We start from the raw sequence: 15,800 nt of genomic DNA, 5'->3' as shown, positions 1-15,800 counted from the left end.
TTGTGAATCTTAATGAACCAATTATAAACTGTCCGATCACCTTTTTTCTCTTGCCCTTTGCAAATCACTTTTCTCACCTAAAACTTTTTTTTGGTCTTTCATTAGATAAAATGTTACTTCCTCCATGACAGGATGTTTTCTGTGATAAATCTATCTGTGAATTTTGCTATATACTTGAGTTGGTTTTGCTTTACAAATACGTAGAATATGCAGATGTCCTTTTCACATTTTAATCTTCATAGCTTGTGAGGTAAGAGTTACAAAAGAAGTTCAGAGAACTCAAGTAATCTGCCCAACTTCCAACATATAATAAATATTAGAGCTGGAACTTGAATTCTGGTCTTCTGATTCTGAACCCTGTGAAGGTGACTGACCCCAGCCTGAAATAACTGGTATTTCCAGTATGGACTGACTGAAATTTTATCAATAATAATATTTTTTATATTCAAATAAGGTCTCTAAAAAAAGATAAGTTATAGCCATACATATAAGAATTTATCTTCAACCTATCTATTAGTGCTTAACAGAAAAGTAGCCCCTTTTTTACCTAGTCCATTGTAATATTTTAAAAAAATATACATAATAGACATTCCTTTAAAAGACAAAAACCCAATAAATAATATGGCAAACCCTTGTCTACACAGTAGGAAATATACTTTCATTTTATGGACCTCTATATGCTCGTTTGTCAGTTTGTTAAAACAGGAAAAATGGCTGGTATCTCTTCAAATGAACGGCATAATTCAATCATGTATAAACCTTTCCCCCGCTGCAGGCACAAATTCATTCTTGCTTTGGGAATATGCAGGTTTTAAAGCTGAAGTGACCATTCAAGTCACAGATACACAACATTTAAAACAATGTTGAAATTCTAAGTCTTTAACTTCAGTTGGCATAGACAATTTTGAATCTTCAGCTAAACTGGAAGCCATTAGTCTCCAGATTTCCTGTTATATTTGCTATAAAGCATCTCAAGAGATGGATTCCAGAATAGGTCACAGCACTGTGAAAAAAAAAGAAAAAAGAAAAATCATTTTCTTCCTTACTTCAGAGGTAGTAACAGATCTGAATTCATCTAACTCAAAATCTGTTTACAAACTCTTGTGAGTTCCATGTATGAAACAGAATGTCTTAATCTGTCCTACTTTTCCTCTCTTCCCCCAGCCTCTTGAAGTATTCTAAATCTGGAGATCCACATTATCGGATCTATGTCCTTCATGATTCTAAAAATTTCACATCTATTGTTTTGCCTTTTATTTTCCAGACTAAAAGTGTTTTTTTGTTTGTTTTGGGTTTTATTGCAGTATAATTGACACATAACACTATATTAGTTTCAGGGGTACAACAATTCGATATTTGTATATATCGCAAAATGATCACCACAATAAGTCTAGTTACATCTGTCACCATTTATAATTAAAAAATATTTTCCTTTCTTGTGATGAGGACTTTTAAGATCTTCTCTCTTAGCAACTTTCAAATATGCAATATAGTATTAATGTAGTCACCATACTGTACATTTCATCATCCCCATGGCTTATTTTAGAACTAGAAGTTTGTACCTTCTGACCTTCACCCATTTCTCTTACCCCCAACCTCTACCTCTGGCAACCACCAATCTCTCCTCTGCATCTATGAGCTTGTTTTGTTGTTGTTGTTGTTTTAAATTCCACATGTAAGTGATATCACACAGTATTTGTCTTTCTCTGACTTATTTCACTTAGCATAATGCCCTCAAGGTCTATCCATGTTGTCACAAATGACAAGGTTTCCTTCTTTTTTGTGAATGAATAGTATTCTACTTGTGTATACAGAATGACCCTTGAACAACATGGGTTTGAATTCCATTTATCCATTTATATGTGGATTTTTTCTATGGTAAATACTATAGCATTACACCTGGTTGGCTGAATCCAGGGATTTGGAGAAAATGTGGACATAGTGGGTCGACTATAAGTTATACTTGGATTTTCGACTGGGCCAAGGGTCAGAGCCCCTAACCCCTAACACTATTCAAGGGTCAACTGTATTAATACCACATTTTCTTTATTCACTCATTCACCAAGGGGCACTTAGGTTGTTTCCATATCTTGGCTATTGAAAATAATGCTGTAACAAACATGGGAGTGCATATATCTTTTCGAATTAATGTTTTCATTTTCTTCAGATATATATCCAGGAGTGCAGTTCCTGGATCACATGATAGTTCTATTTTCAGTTTTTTGAGGAATCTTAATACTGTTTTCCTTAGTGGTTGCACCAATTTACATTCCCACCAATAGTGCACAAGGATTCCCTTTTCTCTACATCCTTGCCAATACTTGTTGTTTCTTGTCTTTTTGATAACAGCCATTCTAACAGGTGTGAGGTAATATCTCACTGTGGTTTTGATTTGCATTTCCATAATGATTAGTGATATTGAGGATCTTTTCATATACCTGTTAGCCATCTGTATGTCCTCTTTGGAAATATGTCTATTCAGATCCTCTGCCCATTTTTAAACCCATTTTTTGCTATTGAGTTGTATGAGTCCTTTATATATTTTGGATATTAACCCCTTATCAGATATATGACTTGCAAATATTTTCTCCCATTCAGTAGGCTGACTTTTCATTTTGTTGATAATTTCCTTTGCTGTGCAGAAGCTTTTAGTTTAATGTAGTCCTATTTACTTATCTTTGCTTTTGTTGCCTTTGCTTTTGGAGTCAGATCCAAAAACTGATCACCTACACTGATGTCAAGGAACTTAGGGCCTATTTTCTTCTAGGAGTTTTATGGTTTCAGGTCTTAACATATTCTTCTGCATGTGGCTGTCCAATTTTCCCAGCACCATTTATTGAAGAGATTGTCCTTTCCCCATTGTATATTCTTGGCTCCTTTGTAGATTAATTTCTCATATATGCATGGGTTTACTTCTGGGCTCTCTATTCTGTTCCACTTACCTATGTGTCTGTTTTTATGCCAGTACCGTACTGTTTCATTACTATAGCTTTGTAACACAGTTTGAAATCAGGAAGTGTGATGCCTCCAGCTTTGTTCTTTCTTAAGATTGATTTGGCTATTCGGGGTCTTCTGTGGTTCCACACAGCTTTTAGGACTGTTAGTTCTATTTCTGTGAAAAATGCCATTGGAATATCTTCTGTTTTGCTTTTTATTTCCCAGACTAAAATTCTGATTTCTTTAATTTGTTCTTTTTGTCTCAAAGATTCAATTACCATGATAATGTAGACCTTTTTTCATGATTTTTTTAAAAAAATCATCACCATTATTGTGTCTATTATTCGATCTATCTTACTGTATCCATCCATATCCTTTCATCCATTTGTCAGCATGGAAGTGAACACATGGTTTCTTGGGATACATGGACTTTTATGGAGACACTATGACATTTATGGATACATGTATGGTGTATACCTGTATATAAAACAGGTAAAATATTTTCTGCTGTATTGCTAATTCTCTTTTTGATAAAGTACAGCATTTTAGACTTTTTGACCAAAGCTGCCTACTTGAGAACAGCCCATAATGATTCTCAGTTACAACTGAAGTTACACATGTACGGTTTACAGGAGCGATACAAGCTGGATAGTCCACACACTAACTATGGCACCGTGAACTGATTTGCAACATTTCTGTCAACTCATATGATTTTCTTTGTTCTTAAGACTCAGTTCTCATTTGCTTGTAAACCACAGAAACAATTATATTGTGCCTACTTATATATTTCTTCCATACCATTTATAAAAACAGACTGATCCCAGAATCAATCTTTAGGGGTCTTTCACCAATTATATTTCTCTACTCAGCTGGGACAGAGTTCAGACATGAAGGTTAGCACTTAACTTTTGCCAGCAGGCTTAAAGGCCAAACCTTGTTGGACTACATGTCTACCCACACTTCCACCTTTCTCCTACCAAGATCATACAGGAAGACAAGGAAATAAAACTTGACTTACTTTATAATAATTATTCTGTGAGTAGGCCAAATTCTCTTTTGGAGGGATGTACTGGGACTTGGTCAAGCAAATAAAAGCAAGCAGTATAAATAACTCTACTTTCTGAATTGGGTTTTGAGAATTACAGAGTACAACCTGACAACTTCCTGTATGTTGTCACTGTGGTATGGTGAACGCTGAAGTTTTGAAAGCCAGCAGCCTCCTGCGTGTGTCTCAATTCTTAAGACTTTGAGTGCTGTGTGGCTTCTGCAGTGCCTTAGTCACTTAGTGATACAGTGGCAGTGATTCCAAGGTCATGCAGCAGAAAATGCTGGCACAGCTAAAGAAGGGTACGCCTCTAAAAAGTGCTGAGAATCTGGGGCTTCCCTGGTGGCGCAGTGGTTGAGAGTCTGCCTGCCAATGCAGGGGACACAGGTTTGTGCCCCGGTTGGGGAAGATCCCACATGCCACGGAGTGGCTGGGCCCGTGAGCCACGGCCACTGAGCCTGCGCATCCAGAGCCTGTGCTCCGCAACAGGAGAGGCCACAACAGTGAGAGGCCCATGTACCACACACACAAAAAAAAAGTACTGAGAATCTGATAGTTTGGGTTGTTGGCCTAACCCTGCCATTCACTGGCTGACCTTTGGGAAGGAAAGAAACTAACATTTATTATGTGGCTAATGTGTGTACCTCAGTCACAATGCATTTTATTTAATCCTTCTGTCATATTTTTTTACTCAGAAAATGAAATAAGTTGCTTTAAAAGCTACTGCCAAGAAGTAGAGGAACCATGCAAAACCATGGCTGTCTGACTCTGAGGTCCATGCTTTTTTTTTTTTTTTTTTTCATGTGCTTTCTATTTCAGCAAATACCTCTCTGTAACTCACTTCACTTCTCCGACTTGTAATCGTATCTGTGAAACAGGGATGCTTACTTTGTGGATCCATTAAGTGTTTTGAATGATCTAGTGACAGAACCTCCCCCGAGACCATCTGATTTCAGATAGCTCCAGTTGTTCTTAATGTCAAGCCACAATCTAGCTCAACTGATCTGGTAGCATACAGCTTATAGCAGTGTGAGACTACTGTTTGATCATTCCCTTGTTTTGAACACTATAATTCTACTAATGTAGCTCAAGAAAACATTGTCAGTTTTTCCCCAGTCCCATTATACTATTAAACTCAGCTTACAGTCAACTAAAACATTTATTTTCAATAAATGCTGCTGTTAGGCCATAATTTGCCCATCTTATGTTTGTTTTGCCTTTTTAGATGAAGTCTCACTTCCTTCTTATTAAATGTTTAAAAGAAACAGATATATTTCTATGACAATGCTCAGGGCTCTAAGAAGAATTAGGATTTCATTCATGCCCCTAGGAGTTCCCACTGTATACAGACAAATGAACAGGATAAATACCTGAATGTAAGACAAGGGGGAAGAGCATTTTGTAGGAAAGAATGAAGATGGATTTAGACTGGCATGTTCATAATTACAAACAATTTAATTGTGATCTGGGTTTGTAGGAAGTAGAATGACTGCTTAGAGGACAGTTTCATATACAACTGTTACTTGGTTTCATTATTTTCTCATAGAAACTATCATAGTGCCTCAAAGAAGTTAGAGTCAGAAAATCACAGGGAAGTGGCACTGCATTTCTGCTAGTATATAGGTTACTTACTGTACCCAAACTGTACACTGAAAAGACAAACTTATGTTTCATTGCTAAACCACATCTAATATCTCAAAAATTGCTGCTCAGGAAATAACCATCCTGTCTGCTACTGATGCTTAATTCTAACTTATATGAAGCATTTCTTCTTTGCACATCGTCCTTTAAAAGGAAAATTCTTATCCTTCACAGCCTGAATGAGCTTTCTACCATAGAGATGAGCTGTTTTTCTTTAGAACTGAGAAAGAGATGGTAGTATCTTTATTATGGCTGTTGTTTAGGGGATTTAAAAAGTAAAAAGTTTCACTTTTACTGTGGTCTAGGGTTGAAATAGGCTGAGGTGGAAAGATCATGAAGATACTACAGGGAAGATTCAGCAAGAATCTGCAGAAAAAAGAAAGAATACAGGGAAGAAAAAAATAAAAGTGTTGATGGGTTGTACCAATAAATTATGGCTAAGTGCATAGTCTTCCAAGCTCCTCTAATTTTAAGTGATACCTCAGATACACTGATTTAATACTAAAGGTTGTTAGTACATAAAGTTATATGTTAGTACATAAAGACAATTCAACTCTTACCTTACAGGAAACAACTGAGGAAAACATCCCTGTGTTTTAGTGTCAACAAATTTCTGGATCTGAAGGACTTGTTTTAAAAGATGTCCCTTGGAAGACTTGTCAATTTTTGTCAATACCATCTGTAGGAAAACAAATATTTAGGCATTAGAAATAAAGTACAGGTGACCCTTGAACAAGATGGGCTTGAATTGCAAAGGTCCACTTATATGCAGATTTTTTCAATAGTAAATACTACAATATTACACGATCTGTGGTTGATTAAATCCACAGATGTGGAACTGCAAATATGGAGGAACCCCGAATAGGGAGGGTTGACTATAAGTTACACTTGGATTTGTGACTGCAAGGAGGGTTGGTGCCCCTAACTCCCACACTGTTCAAGGGTCAACTGTTATTTCTTAATATACAGTTTTATACATTTTAGTTGCAAATTTCAATAACAACTAGGTGACCTATGCAAGTTTCTTAATCTCTCTGTACTTGTTTCCTCATCTATAAAATAAAAGCAATACCTCCTAAAGGAGTTGCTGAGAAGATTAAATGAGTTAATGTATGCAATATATAAAGCATACACTATATATGTTTGCTGTTTCCGATGCTTTAACTACACAGGGCCATAATATCTTGGATTCAAGACCAGTGAAAAGCACCCTGGAGCCATACTTGCAATTGCCATATGCCAAATGTTTCATACGATCACTATATATCTTATGGTCTAAGATATAGAAGTGAATATTATTAGGTTGATCCATATAAAACTGCCAACATGATCATTTTTGAACTACATAATTGTTCTGCCTTATATGTAAAATTTAAAGGAAAAATTAGAAATCAGGCTATTTGTAGGTTGTAGCCACTATAGTTATATTCCAAGCTATAGCGATATATAGTTATATTCCAAGTAAGCCTAGATTCTACTAGGTTCAACAGTAAATACTTTGAATAATTTACTTACTCAAAGACAATTATGAATACATACTAGAGGAAGGTCAATGCATGGATGATTACAAAATCAATTAAAAAGTAAAAGCTTGATGTATCTGTCGGAGGTTTTCCTAGGGAATTTCTATAAAATTAAATTTCCTGACTAATCATTTATGCTTTTCAGTTATAAAAAAAATTAATGACTGTAAATCAACTATACTTCAATTAAAAAAATATTAATGGCAGAAGGAGCGAGAAGCAGAAAGTGAAAGTCTTTTTTCATAAAGGCAAATATGCTGATATTTAAAAGGAGACATAATTCCTCTATCACAACTTCTTTTCCAAAGAAGAAAGGTTAATATTTCCTTAAAGTTAAAACTGAGAAAAATATATGATTCCACAAAATGGTATCTATGATATCAAATTAGGAGTACTATCACTATCACTTAATATAACCAGTTGTGCAATATTTGGGTTTCTTTTTTTTTTTTTACTACATAGACTATGTTTATCAATCCTTTGGCTCCTCATAACCATAAATTACCTCTCATGTTTCACAGGGCTTTTGCAAACCCCAAGAATTCCGTAACCCCAAGAATACAGAAAAGTTTCTGATTGGTAACATGGTTTGATTTGCATTAAACTCCAAAACCACTACATTTCAGTGGTTTTCTGACATTTTTTTGAAACCAAATTATAGTCAGTGGGCTCTTTTCCTTAGAGAGGAACTTTAAGACTGCCATTTTATCTGGAAAACCTACAAAGCAAATAAAAGTGGATACCAACCTAGCAATCTGTATTCTATTCTAGGGTAAACAACAGTAAGAACTGGTAAGATATTCTCATAAGAAATTTTGTTTTCCTTAAGAATATAAACATCCTACTTATGTGTGCTGGAGCCTACTATATTCCTGTGATGTTCTTAAATTCCAGATTAGTTTAGCAAATTTTTCAGTTGCAGTTTTGTTTACATTCTGATAAGTACTATCTGCTAAGCTGCTGTTAAGGAGCTACTAATGAGTCTTAGCAAATATTTATATTGTCACTTAAAAAAAAATCCAAAAAACAAAGAAAAGCACTTAGGAACACTAAATGAACAGTTTAGAAAACTTTTACTTTGCTATAATTTTGAAAACTTAAAAGCTAGGAGAAGGAAAAGGGAATAAAAGTACCACAGAACTTATTTTAATATTAATGGCTGATAATTGAAAAGATTGTTTAAAAGGTACTCCTTTTTATCTTTTGAGGAGGCAAGGCCTACTCTTTCATTAAAAAGATGTACACATGTGCACATGCACACACACAGACACAGACACACAGGGAACTTGTATTTCTAAATGCAACTATGATTCAAAAGAAATACTTACCACATAAGGTAATGCAAATTCTTCACACATTTCTATGGCAATGTTGTCTGTTTTCTGAATTCCAACAACACTATCTACTAACAAAAATGTTCTCATCAAACTGTAAGAACGCAGAAAAGAAGATTAATGACAATATAAAGTATACTCATTCATTTCTTCCCCCCAACCTTCACCAAGAAATTTTACTTTGAATAATTATCAATTCAAAATTTAAAAATATCTTTAAGCAAAAGGAATTCTCAATTCACTATGAAGTCCATCCTACAGTCCGAGAGGTCTCAATGTTGTTTACATTCAGTAACTAAATTCATTAATATTAATTTATTTCAATAGCATATATTGAACGTAAGATATTCTGCCTAGAACTGGATACAAAGATGAATGAGCCCCTTCCTCTAAGAGCTTGAACTCTAGTGGGAGAAAGAAACAGGAACCCAATTAACTATAAGTTACCATAAAAAGGTCTAAATTTTCAAATATTACTTTAAGACTAACAGATAACAGAAACCAAACATGTTATATTTTGTATTTTCTTTTGCAAGTATTTTATCTTAGTTTCTATGTAAAGCTACAACAAGCAAGATACTTGTAAACACTTTTTTATTCTTCAAAAGGTTAACATTAATTTTTCTATATATTGTGCAATGCTTGAAACATAGACCTGCTACTTGACTACCTATGGAGACAAAAAAAGGTAGTATTTACAGAGGCTGTGATGTCAGAAGTATTTTAAGGATAATCAGAATTTACTGAAGTTTATTTAAATCTGGTAAATACCACATTAACCAACAATTTTCATTTTTAAAAATAGCCAGCTTAGAGTTTGGTATAAAAAAATTAATAAAGTCTGCTGAATTACTACTGATAGTCTCAATTTAGGAAAACAATTGAATTTAAGTTTAAGCTAACTTACAGGAAAAAACTAAGCAGGCAGTATATAACTTGCTCCTAAATACTGTATTGTAGAATATTATGAGAACAAAGTGGACTTTCTAAAAAAGTCATTTGATAAAACTGAAGTGTTCATCATATGTAGAATGTCCTAGTCATGAGAACTTTGGGGGGTTCAACATAACAATTACAAGAAAAATGTTTTTCTTACTTCTTTCGTTCTTTTAGATAGGTTTCTACCATGTCAACAAAATCTTCAGGTGCTCTATAGCCATAACCTGGCATGTCCACCAATGTAAAATATTTTCCAACTTTGAAAAAATTCATTTTCTTTGTGTGGCCCTGATAACGTAAATGGAAAAATAAAAGCTTTCTTAAAATATGTCCTTTATATATTTCATGATTCAAAATATTTTCTGTTCAATTAACAATTACTTATTAAAAGCATAAAAGTATTCTGTATATCACCCTATGCTGACGATAATATAGGAAAAGAAGACAGAAGGCAAATGGCTGGAGATAAGCTTAGATGATACTACTTCTTCCCTCCAATTCATTTTTTAAAGAGAATCTATACGATTTAAGAACCTTAGATTCCATATTAGAAACAACGTAGGCAAAATATTTTTGAGTCTTTCCTACTTCATTAGCTCCCTCTCTGTGAAAAAGTTATACTGTTCTAAATAGTACGACTGCATTAGTCAATATTCTCTGGTGAACAATATAACTCCACTTTAAAGAGGAATGAATTATGGCACAGATAGGTTAAATTAAATGCTTACTATCAGTCATACAAGTTTGCATAACACCTAGATGCAAAGCCTGATAGTTTATTATGCCTAGACTATAACTTTCCTAAAATCAAGATGTTTTGCATGTTTATTAGGTGGGTTTAGTGCTTTCATTAAGCATTTTTTAAAAAGCATGTACAACTGTAAAATGTGCAACTAAAACTGATGTAAAGATGATAAAAAGTGGTTTATTCATGGGGTTTCGTGTCCACGGACATTATTAATCAGAAAAGGAAAGATTAACACAAATAACTTTAAAAGTCAATTGTTTAGAACTTAGAAGAAATATTTTCAGAGGAAAGATTTTATAAATGATGCTTAGGTTCCCAGGCAGCTTATGTGTCTACATATAGGAAAATAATTTTAGAATTACTGATTAGCAATGTCAAGAATACATTTCTTTCATTGTCCTCTCACAGCAGAAAGGGAACAACCCTACCTAGAAGTGAGAGTTTAGCTGGGGTATTTGGTGAGGCAGGGCAGGAGGGAGTAAAGCTAGGAGGGTTAACAAATGACTACAATTGTCAAGGATGGTATCAAGGAATCAACCATAGGAAAAACTGCGGAGCAAGAGAAGACCAGTGAAGCCTCAGGGAAGGGTTCCAATGCAAGGAAACAGGGGCAGTGAGCATTGGGTTGGTGTGAACATTTTGCCAAGGACAGATAATAAGGTGAGGGGAACTGAGGTGAGTTTTGAGGAGAGGATATCTTAAATATTGGTAGAGTCTGCATTATTGAGAAGAAAGCAGAGGAAATTAGAAAATGACAGAAAGCTACTACAGCAGACTGGCTGGGATATTAGGCACATAATTTGGCCCTGGGTAAACTGGGAAGCGCCTGATGGGTGTAAATATATGAGTTAGCAAGGTATAAAAGATTACAGGAGGAAAAAATGATACACTTTAAAGCTGTTTTCTTTAAAATCAAAGTAGAAGTAGATGATCATTCTCAAAGAAGCAAATATAGAATGACACTAGAACAACTCTTTGGAAAAGACTGGACCAAGGAAGATTTCCCCAAGATACTGGCAAGACTACTAAAATAACTCCAGATACCCTTTCTTCTCTTCAGAGAAATACACAGGCATTAATGAAATGTCTTACATTAGTACTTGTGTGAAAGAAATCACTTTCCTAGGAACTTAGCAATGATGGTTTCTTCTACCCCTCCAACATTTATTATTCATCTTAGTCAATTCAGAGATAGTTAGATATATTTAAAATTTTAACATACCGGTTTTTTGGAGACTCTAACTTCAACCTCTGGGGCAAGTGAAAATAAAGCCTTTATTAGAGAGGATTTTCCAACATTGCTTCTGCCTATAAAACACACCTTATACAAGCAAAAAGAAGATAATTGAGTACTAGTTTATATATATATATATATAACTATATAATGTATTAGAAGCAAAAATCTGTGAATACTACTCAGTCTTGCCTAACCATAAAAAGTGGCTTATAGTTAGCCAAACCTCAAATTCTAATAGACAGCTACTATCTACTAAATGATTTCAATGTGGCAGGTACTGTTTTAAAAGCACTTAACATAGGGCTTCCCTGGTGGCGCAGTGGTTGAGAGTCTGCCTGCTAATGCAGGGGACGTGGGTTCGAGCCCTGGTCTGGGAAGATCCCACATGCCACAGAGCAACTGGACCTGTGAGCCACAACTACTGAGCCTGCGCGTCTGGAGCCTGTGCTCCGCAACAGGAGAGGCCACAACAGTGAGAGGCCTGCGCACCGCGATGAAGAGTGGACCCCACTCGCCACAACTAGAGAAAGCCCTTACACAGAAACGAAGACCCAACACAGCCAAAGATAATAAATAAATAAATAAAATGTGACACCTTAAAAAAAAAAAAAAGCACTTAACATATTTTCTTATTTACTTTTTACAATATCTCTATGAGACTGATAATATTCGTATCCTCGTTTTACAGGTGATAAAACTAGAGGCAGAGAGAGGTTAAATAACTGGCCCAAAATTATACAGCCAGAAAGTGAAGAAACTGGAATCTGAACTCAGGGCATCTACATCCAGAACCTGTGCTTTTAATTACACTATGCCACTCAAGAATATCTGCAACATTTATTAATAATTCCATATTTACAAAGCTTTTTTTTTTTCGCGGTACGCGGGCCTCTCACTGTTGTGGCCTCTCCCGTTGCGGAGCACAGACTCCAGACGCGCAGGCTCAGCGGCCATGGCTCACGGGCCCAGCCGCTCCGCGGCATGTGGGATCTTCCCGGACCGGGGCACGAACCCGTGTCCTCTGCATCGGCAGGCGGGGTCTCAACCACTGCGCCACCAGGGAAGCCCCTACAAAGCTTTTTTGAAGTTAAAAACTAGACGCGTTTCAACAAAACTGCCTCTGTCTTTGGAACCCTATTTCCCCACAAACTCTCAAAGTACACCATAACACCATTATAAATACTCCTTTCTCTTGACCTTTCTTGTTCCAATTAAGCTTTTCTCCTTTAGTCTGAATGTAGGAAGCAACAAAATATTCCTAATATTAACCATTAATACACATGGCTCGTCTATTTAATACAGTATTGAAGAGGGAACATTTCCAGTCAGTGCTTCTAAATGAGGGCGGTACCGCCCCCTGGGGTGTTTTAGAAATTTGTAAGGGCATTTTTGGTTATCAATAGGATTGGGTGGCATTTAGTGGGCAGGGGCCAGCAATGCTACACATTTTGCAAAACTGGGGTCAGTCCTTCAGAATGAATTGATTTGGGTCCTGCAAAAATTTCAAATGCTCTCCCAGATTAAATCCAATGATAATATACAGATAATAAAACTGAATTAAAAAGCCAATTACACAAAAAGTCCAGTAATTTAGAAAATTGAAAATCGATGCTATCTCAAAATCATTAAGTGATTTATGTACTCTTAAATTATTACAGCAGTTCTAAATATATTAGCAGAAAAGTTTCAGTGCAGTGGTACCGTTATCACAAGTATGTAAGGTCAGAGCCTTCATTTAACAGACAGAACAAAATAGTAAACTGCAGGACATGAATAAAATGCACACTCACTGAATTTCACTTAAGTTGTTTTAAAAAATCTTATACATTATCGCCATCTATACATAATTTTTTTTTGCCATGATAGGAAATTTAGATTGGGTGAAAATTACGTACTGATAAGAATCACTTCATTTGTGAAACTACTATACTTTTCATATTCTTCACTTTGTCTAGGCATGTATTCTCTACTGCAGTTAATTAGAAAAAAGATAAATGGTTAATTTTTAAACGCCTTTTAAAGTCTTTTATATTCACTATCAAAATAATTAAAACTATATCTGCTTACTTTGTTATAATAATGATATGCGTCCACAGAAAGCTAGTAAATCTCTGCGGTTTGCTGACAAGAAAGAGATGACAGCAAAATCCCAGCCCATGCGGGTGTCCTCAGCACCCGCATCCGGCTGCCGTTCTCACCTCAGGGCGGCGGAGGTCCGGGGCGTGGTCGAGACGCACGGCGGAGCTGAGGTACTCGATGCGGTTCCGCGAAGAGGCCGTGAAGACGCTCTCCGCCCTCGCGATGTCATCCAGGCTCGGGTCGAAGATCTTCAGGTGAAGGTCGGGCCTCGAGCCCGGGACGAAATGCCGCTCGAGTTCTTGCAGTGGGAACACGAGCTTCGTCAGTTGCTTGCTTGGCAGCCGTAGAACTTCCGCGAAGGCCTGGGACGTGCAGTAAGGTCGTCTTCCGCTCCCCAGCTCTGCCCCCATCGCAAACAGCCGGCCCACGTCAAGCCGCAGCCCGCGCGCTGCCATTTTCCTCTTCTAGAAGCCCCGCCTCGGGCCTTCGTTCCGAAGGTCTGAACTGCGCGTGTGTGACCTTGCTCCCGTTACGCCTGCTGGGAATTGTAGTCTCCGCTGGCCTCGCTGGTTCCTGCTTAAGCTCTTGGCGTACAGAGAGCCGGAGGCAGGTGTTGCTTCGCAGGGGGAAAAAAAGTTCGCTGGGTGCCTTTCACACTCTGGCCCTGACACCTGTGCCTTTGACTTGTATGTCGCTGTGGGGAGGCTGTTCAACGATTTTCAGAGGTGAAGAGACATATCTGGCTGTGTGAGCCTTGAGCCTCAAATGAAGAAGAAAACCTGTGCAGCTCTGGTGGATTTCAGGCCGGTTTGCTCTTCACAGTTTCTGGTTGTCTCACGTACGTTGACGTTGTACAAATCACTAGGAAAAACACTTTCTCAAAAATGAAAAGGGCTGGTGAGAAATGTAGTTGAAAAAGCGCCTATTCATATTTTATTCAGCCTTCTCTATAGTTGCAGGAAATGTCATTAAATTTTAGAGATTTCTTACAGAATAAAAGAAAAAAGTTTGCACAAGTGTTCGAGTTGTTTCATTGAAGTTACGTAATGACATCTTATTTCAAAAGTTTCTTTTCAAAGCAATTCAAACCGATCACTGCTGGAATGGGAGATACAGGGATCATGACAAAATGAATATCTGTAAGATATTCCTGCTTAAAAGACGATGGGTCTTCTAAAACCTTAGCAGCAAACAGCATACCAATGTTAACGCACTGTCTTTTGAGCGATTCCCCAGGTTGTTCAGTGACTAATAAGGGCAATTCTTGAATTAATGTTACACAAAAGTTAATGAACAGGACCAACGACTTGGAGAGTAGCCTGACCTACTGCCGGCCGGCTAATTTTCTGTTGATCTTTGCATTGGGCTTTGAGGCTTTCCTCCTTCCCCTCGTCTCACTCCTCCAAAGAAAACACTTCATTGTAAACATCCAGACATTCTGGATATATATATTACCACGTATGTATTTTAACTCAAAATACTGTTCTAAAGCCTTTAAAAATTTTTAAACAATATATTTGGAAGTCCTTTTATATCAATACGTACCGACCTACATGATTTAAAAAAAACAAAACAAAAAAACCCCCTAAACTACCATAAAAACACAAAGTCCGCATTCACTCCAAGCACTAGTTAGATATGAGAGGGTGGCCTCTTCTCTTGTTATCATTGTTCACATGTGGTTTCCACATTGTCATTTCCTACATGATTGTTTTTAATGGAGGCATATTATTCCGTTTATTTCTCCAGCGTCTTATTGATCAATAATTAGGTTTTGTTATTACAACAATGCTACAGTGAACACTCATGAATAGATATCTTTGCACACTTGTGGAAGTAGGATAAATTCCTAGAGGAGGACTTGATAGGTGCATAAGGTGTGTGCACTTTTTTTTTTTTTTAAAGAAGATGTTGGGGGTAGGAGTTTATTAATTAATTTATTTATATTTGCTGTGTTGCATCTTCGTTTCTGTGTGAGGGCTTTCTCTAGTTGTGGCAAGCGGGGGCCACTCTTCATCGCGGTGCGCAGGCCTCTCACTATCGCGGCCTCTCTTGCTGCGGAGCGCAGGCTCAGTAGTTGTGGCTCACGGGCCTAGTTGCTCCGCGGCATGTGGGATCCTTCCAGACCAGGGCTCGAACCCGTGTCCCCTGCATTAGCAGGCAGATTCTCAACCACTGTGCCACCAGGGAAGCCCAGGTGTGTGCACTTTCATATTTCTGTAGAAAAATCATCTTCCAAAGAAATTGCAACAAATTACTCCCTAATAAAAGAGTATTATAGCATCAAAACAAGAATTATAAAAGTAGAGTATTATAA

The 15,800-nt window shown here is 36.9% G+C and overlaps 1 protein-coding gene across 1 annotated transcript; it reads right to left on the bottom strand.

Annotated features, from left to right (window-relative positions):
* Positions 1-216: 216 nt before the first annotated feature.
* Positions 217-14,388, bottom strand: GTPBP8 (GTP binding protein 8). Its single transcript, XM_081235783.1, has 6 exons — positions 13,603-14,388; positions 11,390-11,488; positions 9,577-9,707; positions 8,475-8,574; positions 6,184-6,302; positions 217-1,003 (listed from the first exon to the last, which is right to left on the bottom strand). The coding sequence occupies exons 1-6, from the start codon at positions 13,936-13,938 to the stop codon at positions 913-915; spliced, it is 876 nt and encodes a 291-aa protein (XP_081091909.1). The 5' UTR covers positions 13,939-14,388; the 3' UTR covers positions 217-912.
* Between the last annotated feature and the right edge of the window lie 1,412 nt (positions 14,389-15,800).

The sequence above is a fragment of the Mesoplodon bidens genome (genome assembly GCF_964165515.1).
Source record: "Mesoplodon bidens genome assembly, chromosome: 5".
Classification (NCBI taxonomy): Eukaryota; Metazoa; Chordata; class Mammalia; order Artiodactyla; family Ziphiidae; genus Mesoplodon; species Mesoplodon bidens.
The sequence above is the reverse complement of the archived record's forward strand: the minus strand, read 5'-3'. Positions and strand labels throughout refer to the sequence as shown.

Coding starts and splice junctions, on each gene's coding strand:
- GTPBP8 (XM_081235783.1), bottom strand. CDS start 13,938: ATGGCAGCGCGCGGGCTGCGGCTTGACGTGGGCCGGCTGTTTGCGATG. Junction 9,708..11,389: donor TTAGAGTCTCCAAAAAACCG/GTATGTTAAAAT, acceptor TTACGTTATCAG/GGCCACACAAAGAAAATGAA. Junction 8,575..9,576: donor TATCTAAAAGAACGAAAGAA/GTAAGAAAAACA, acceptor GCGTTCTTACAG/TTTGATGAGAACATTTTTGT.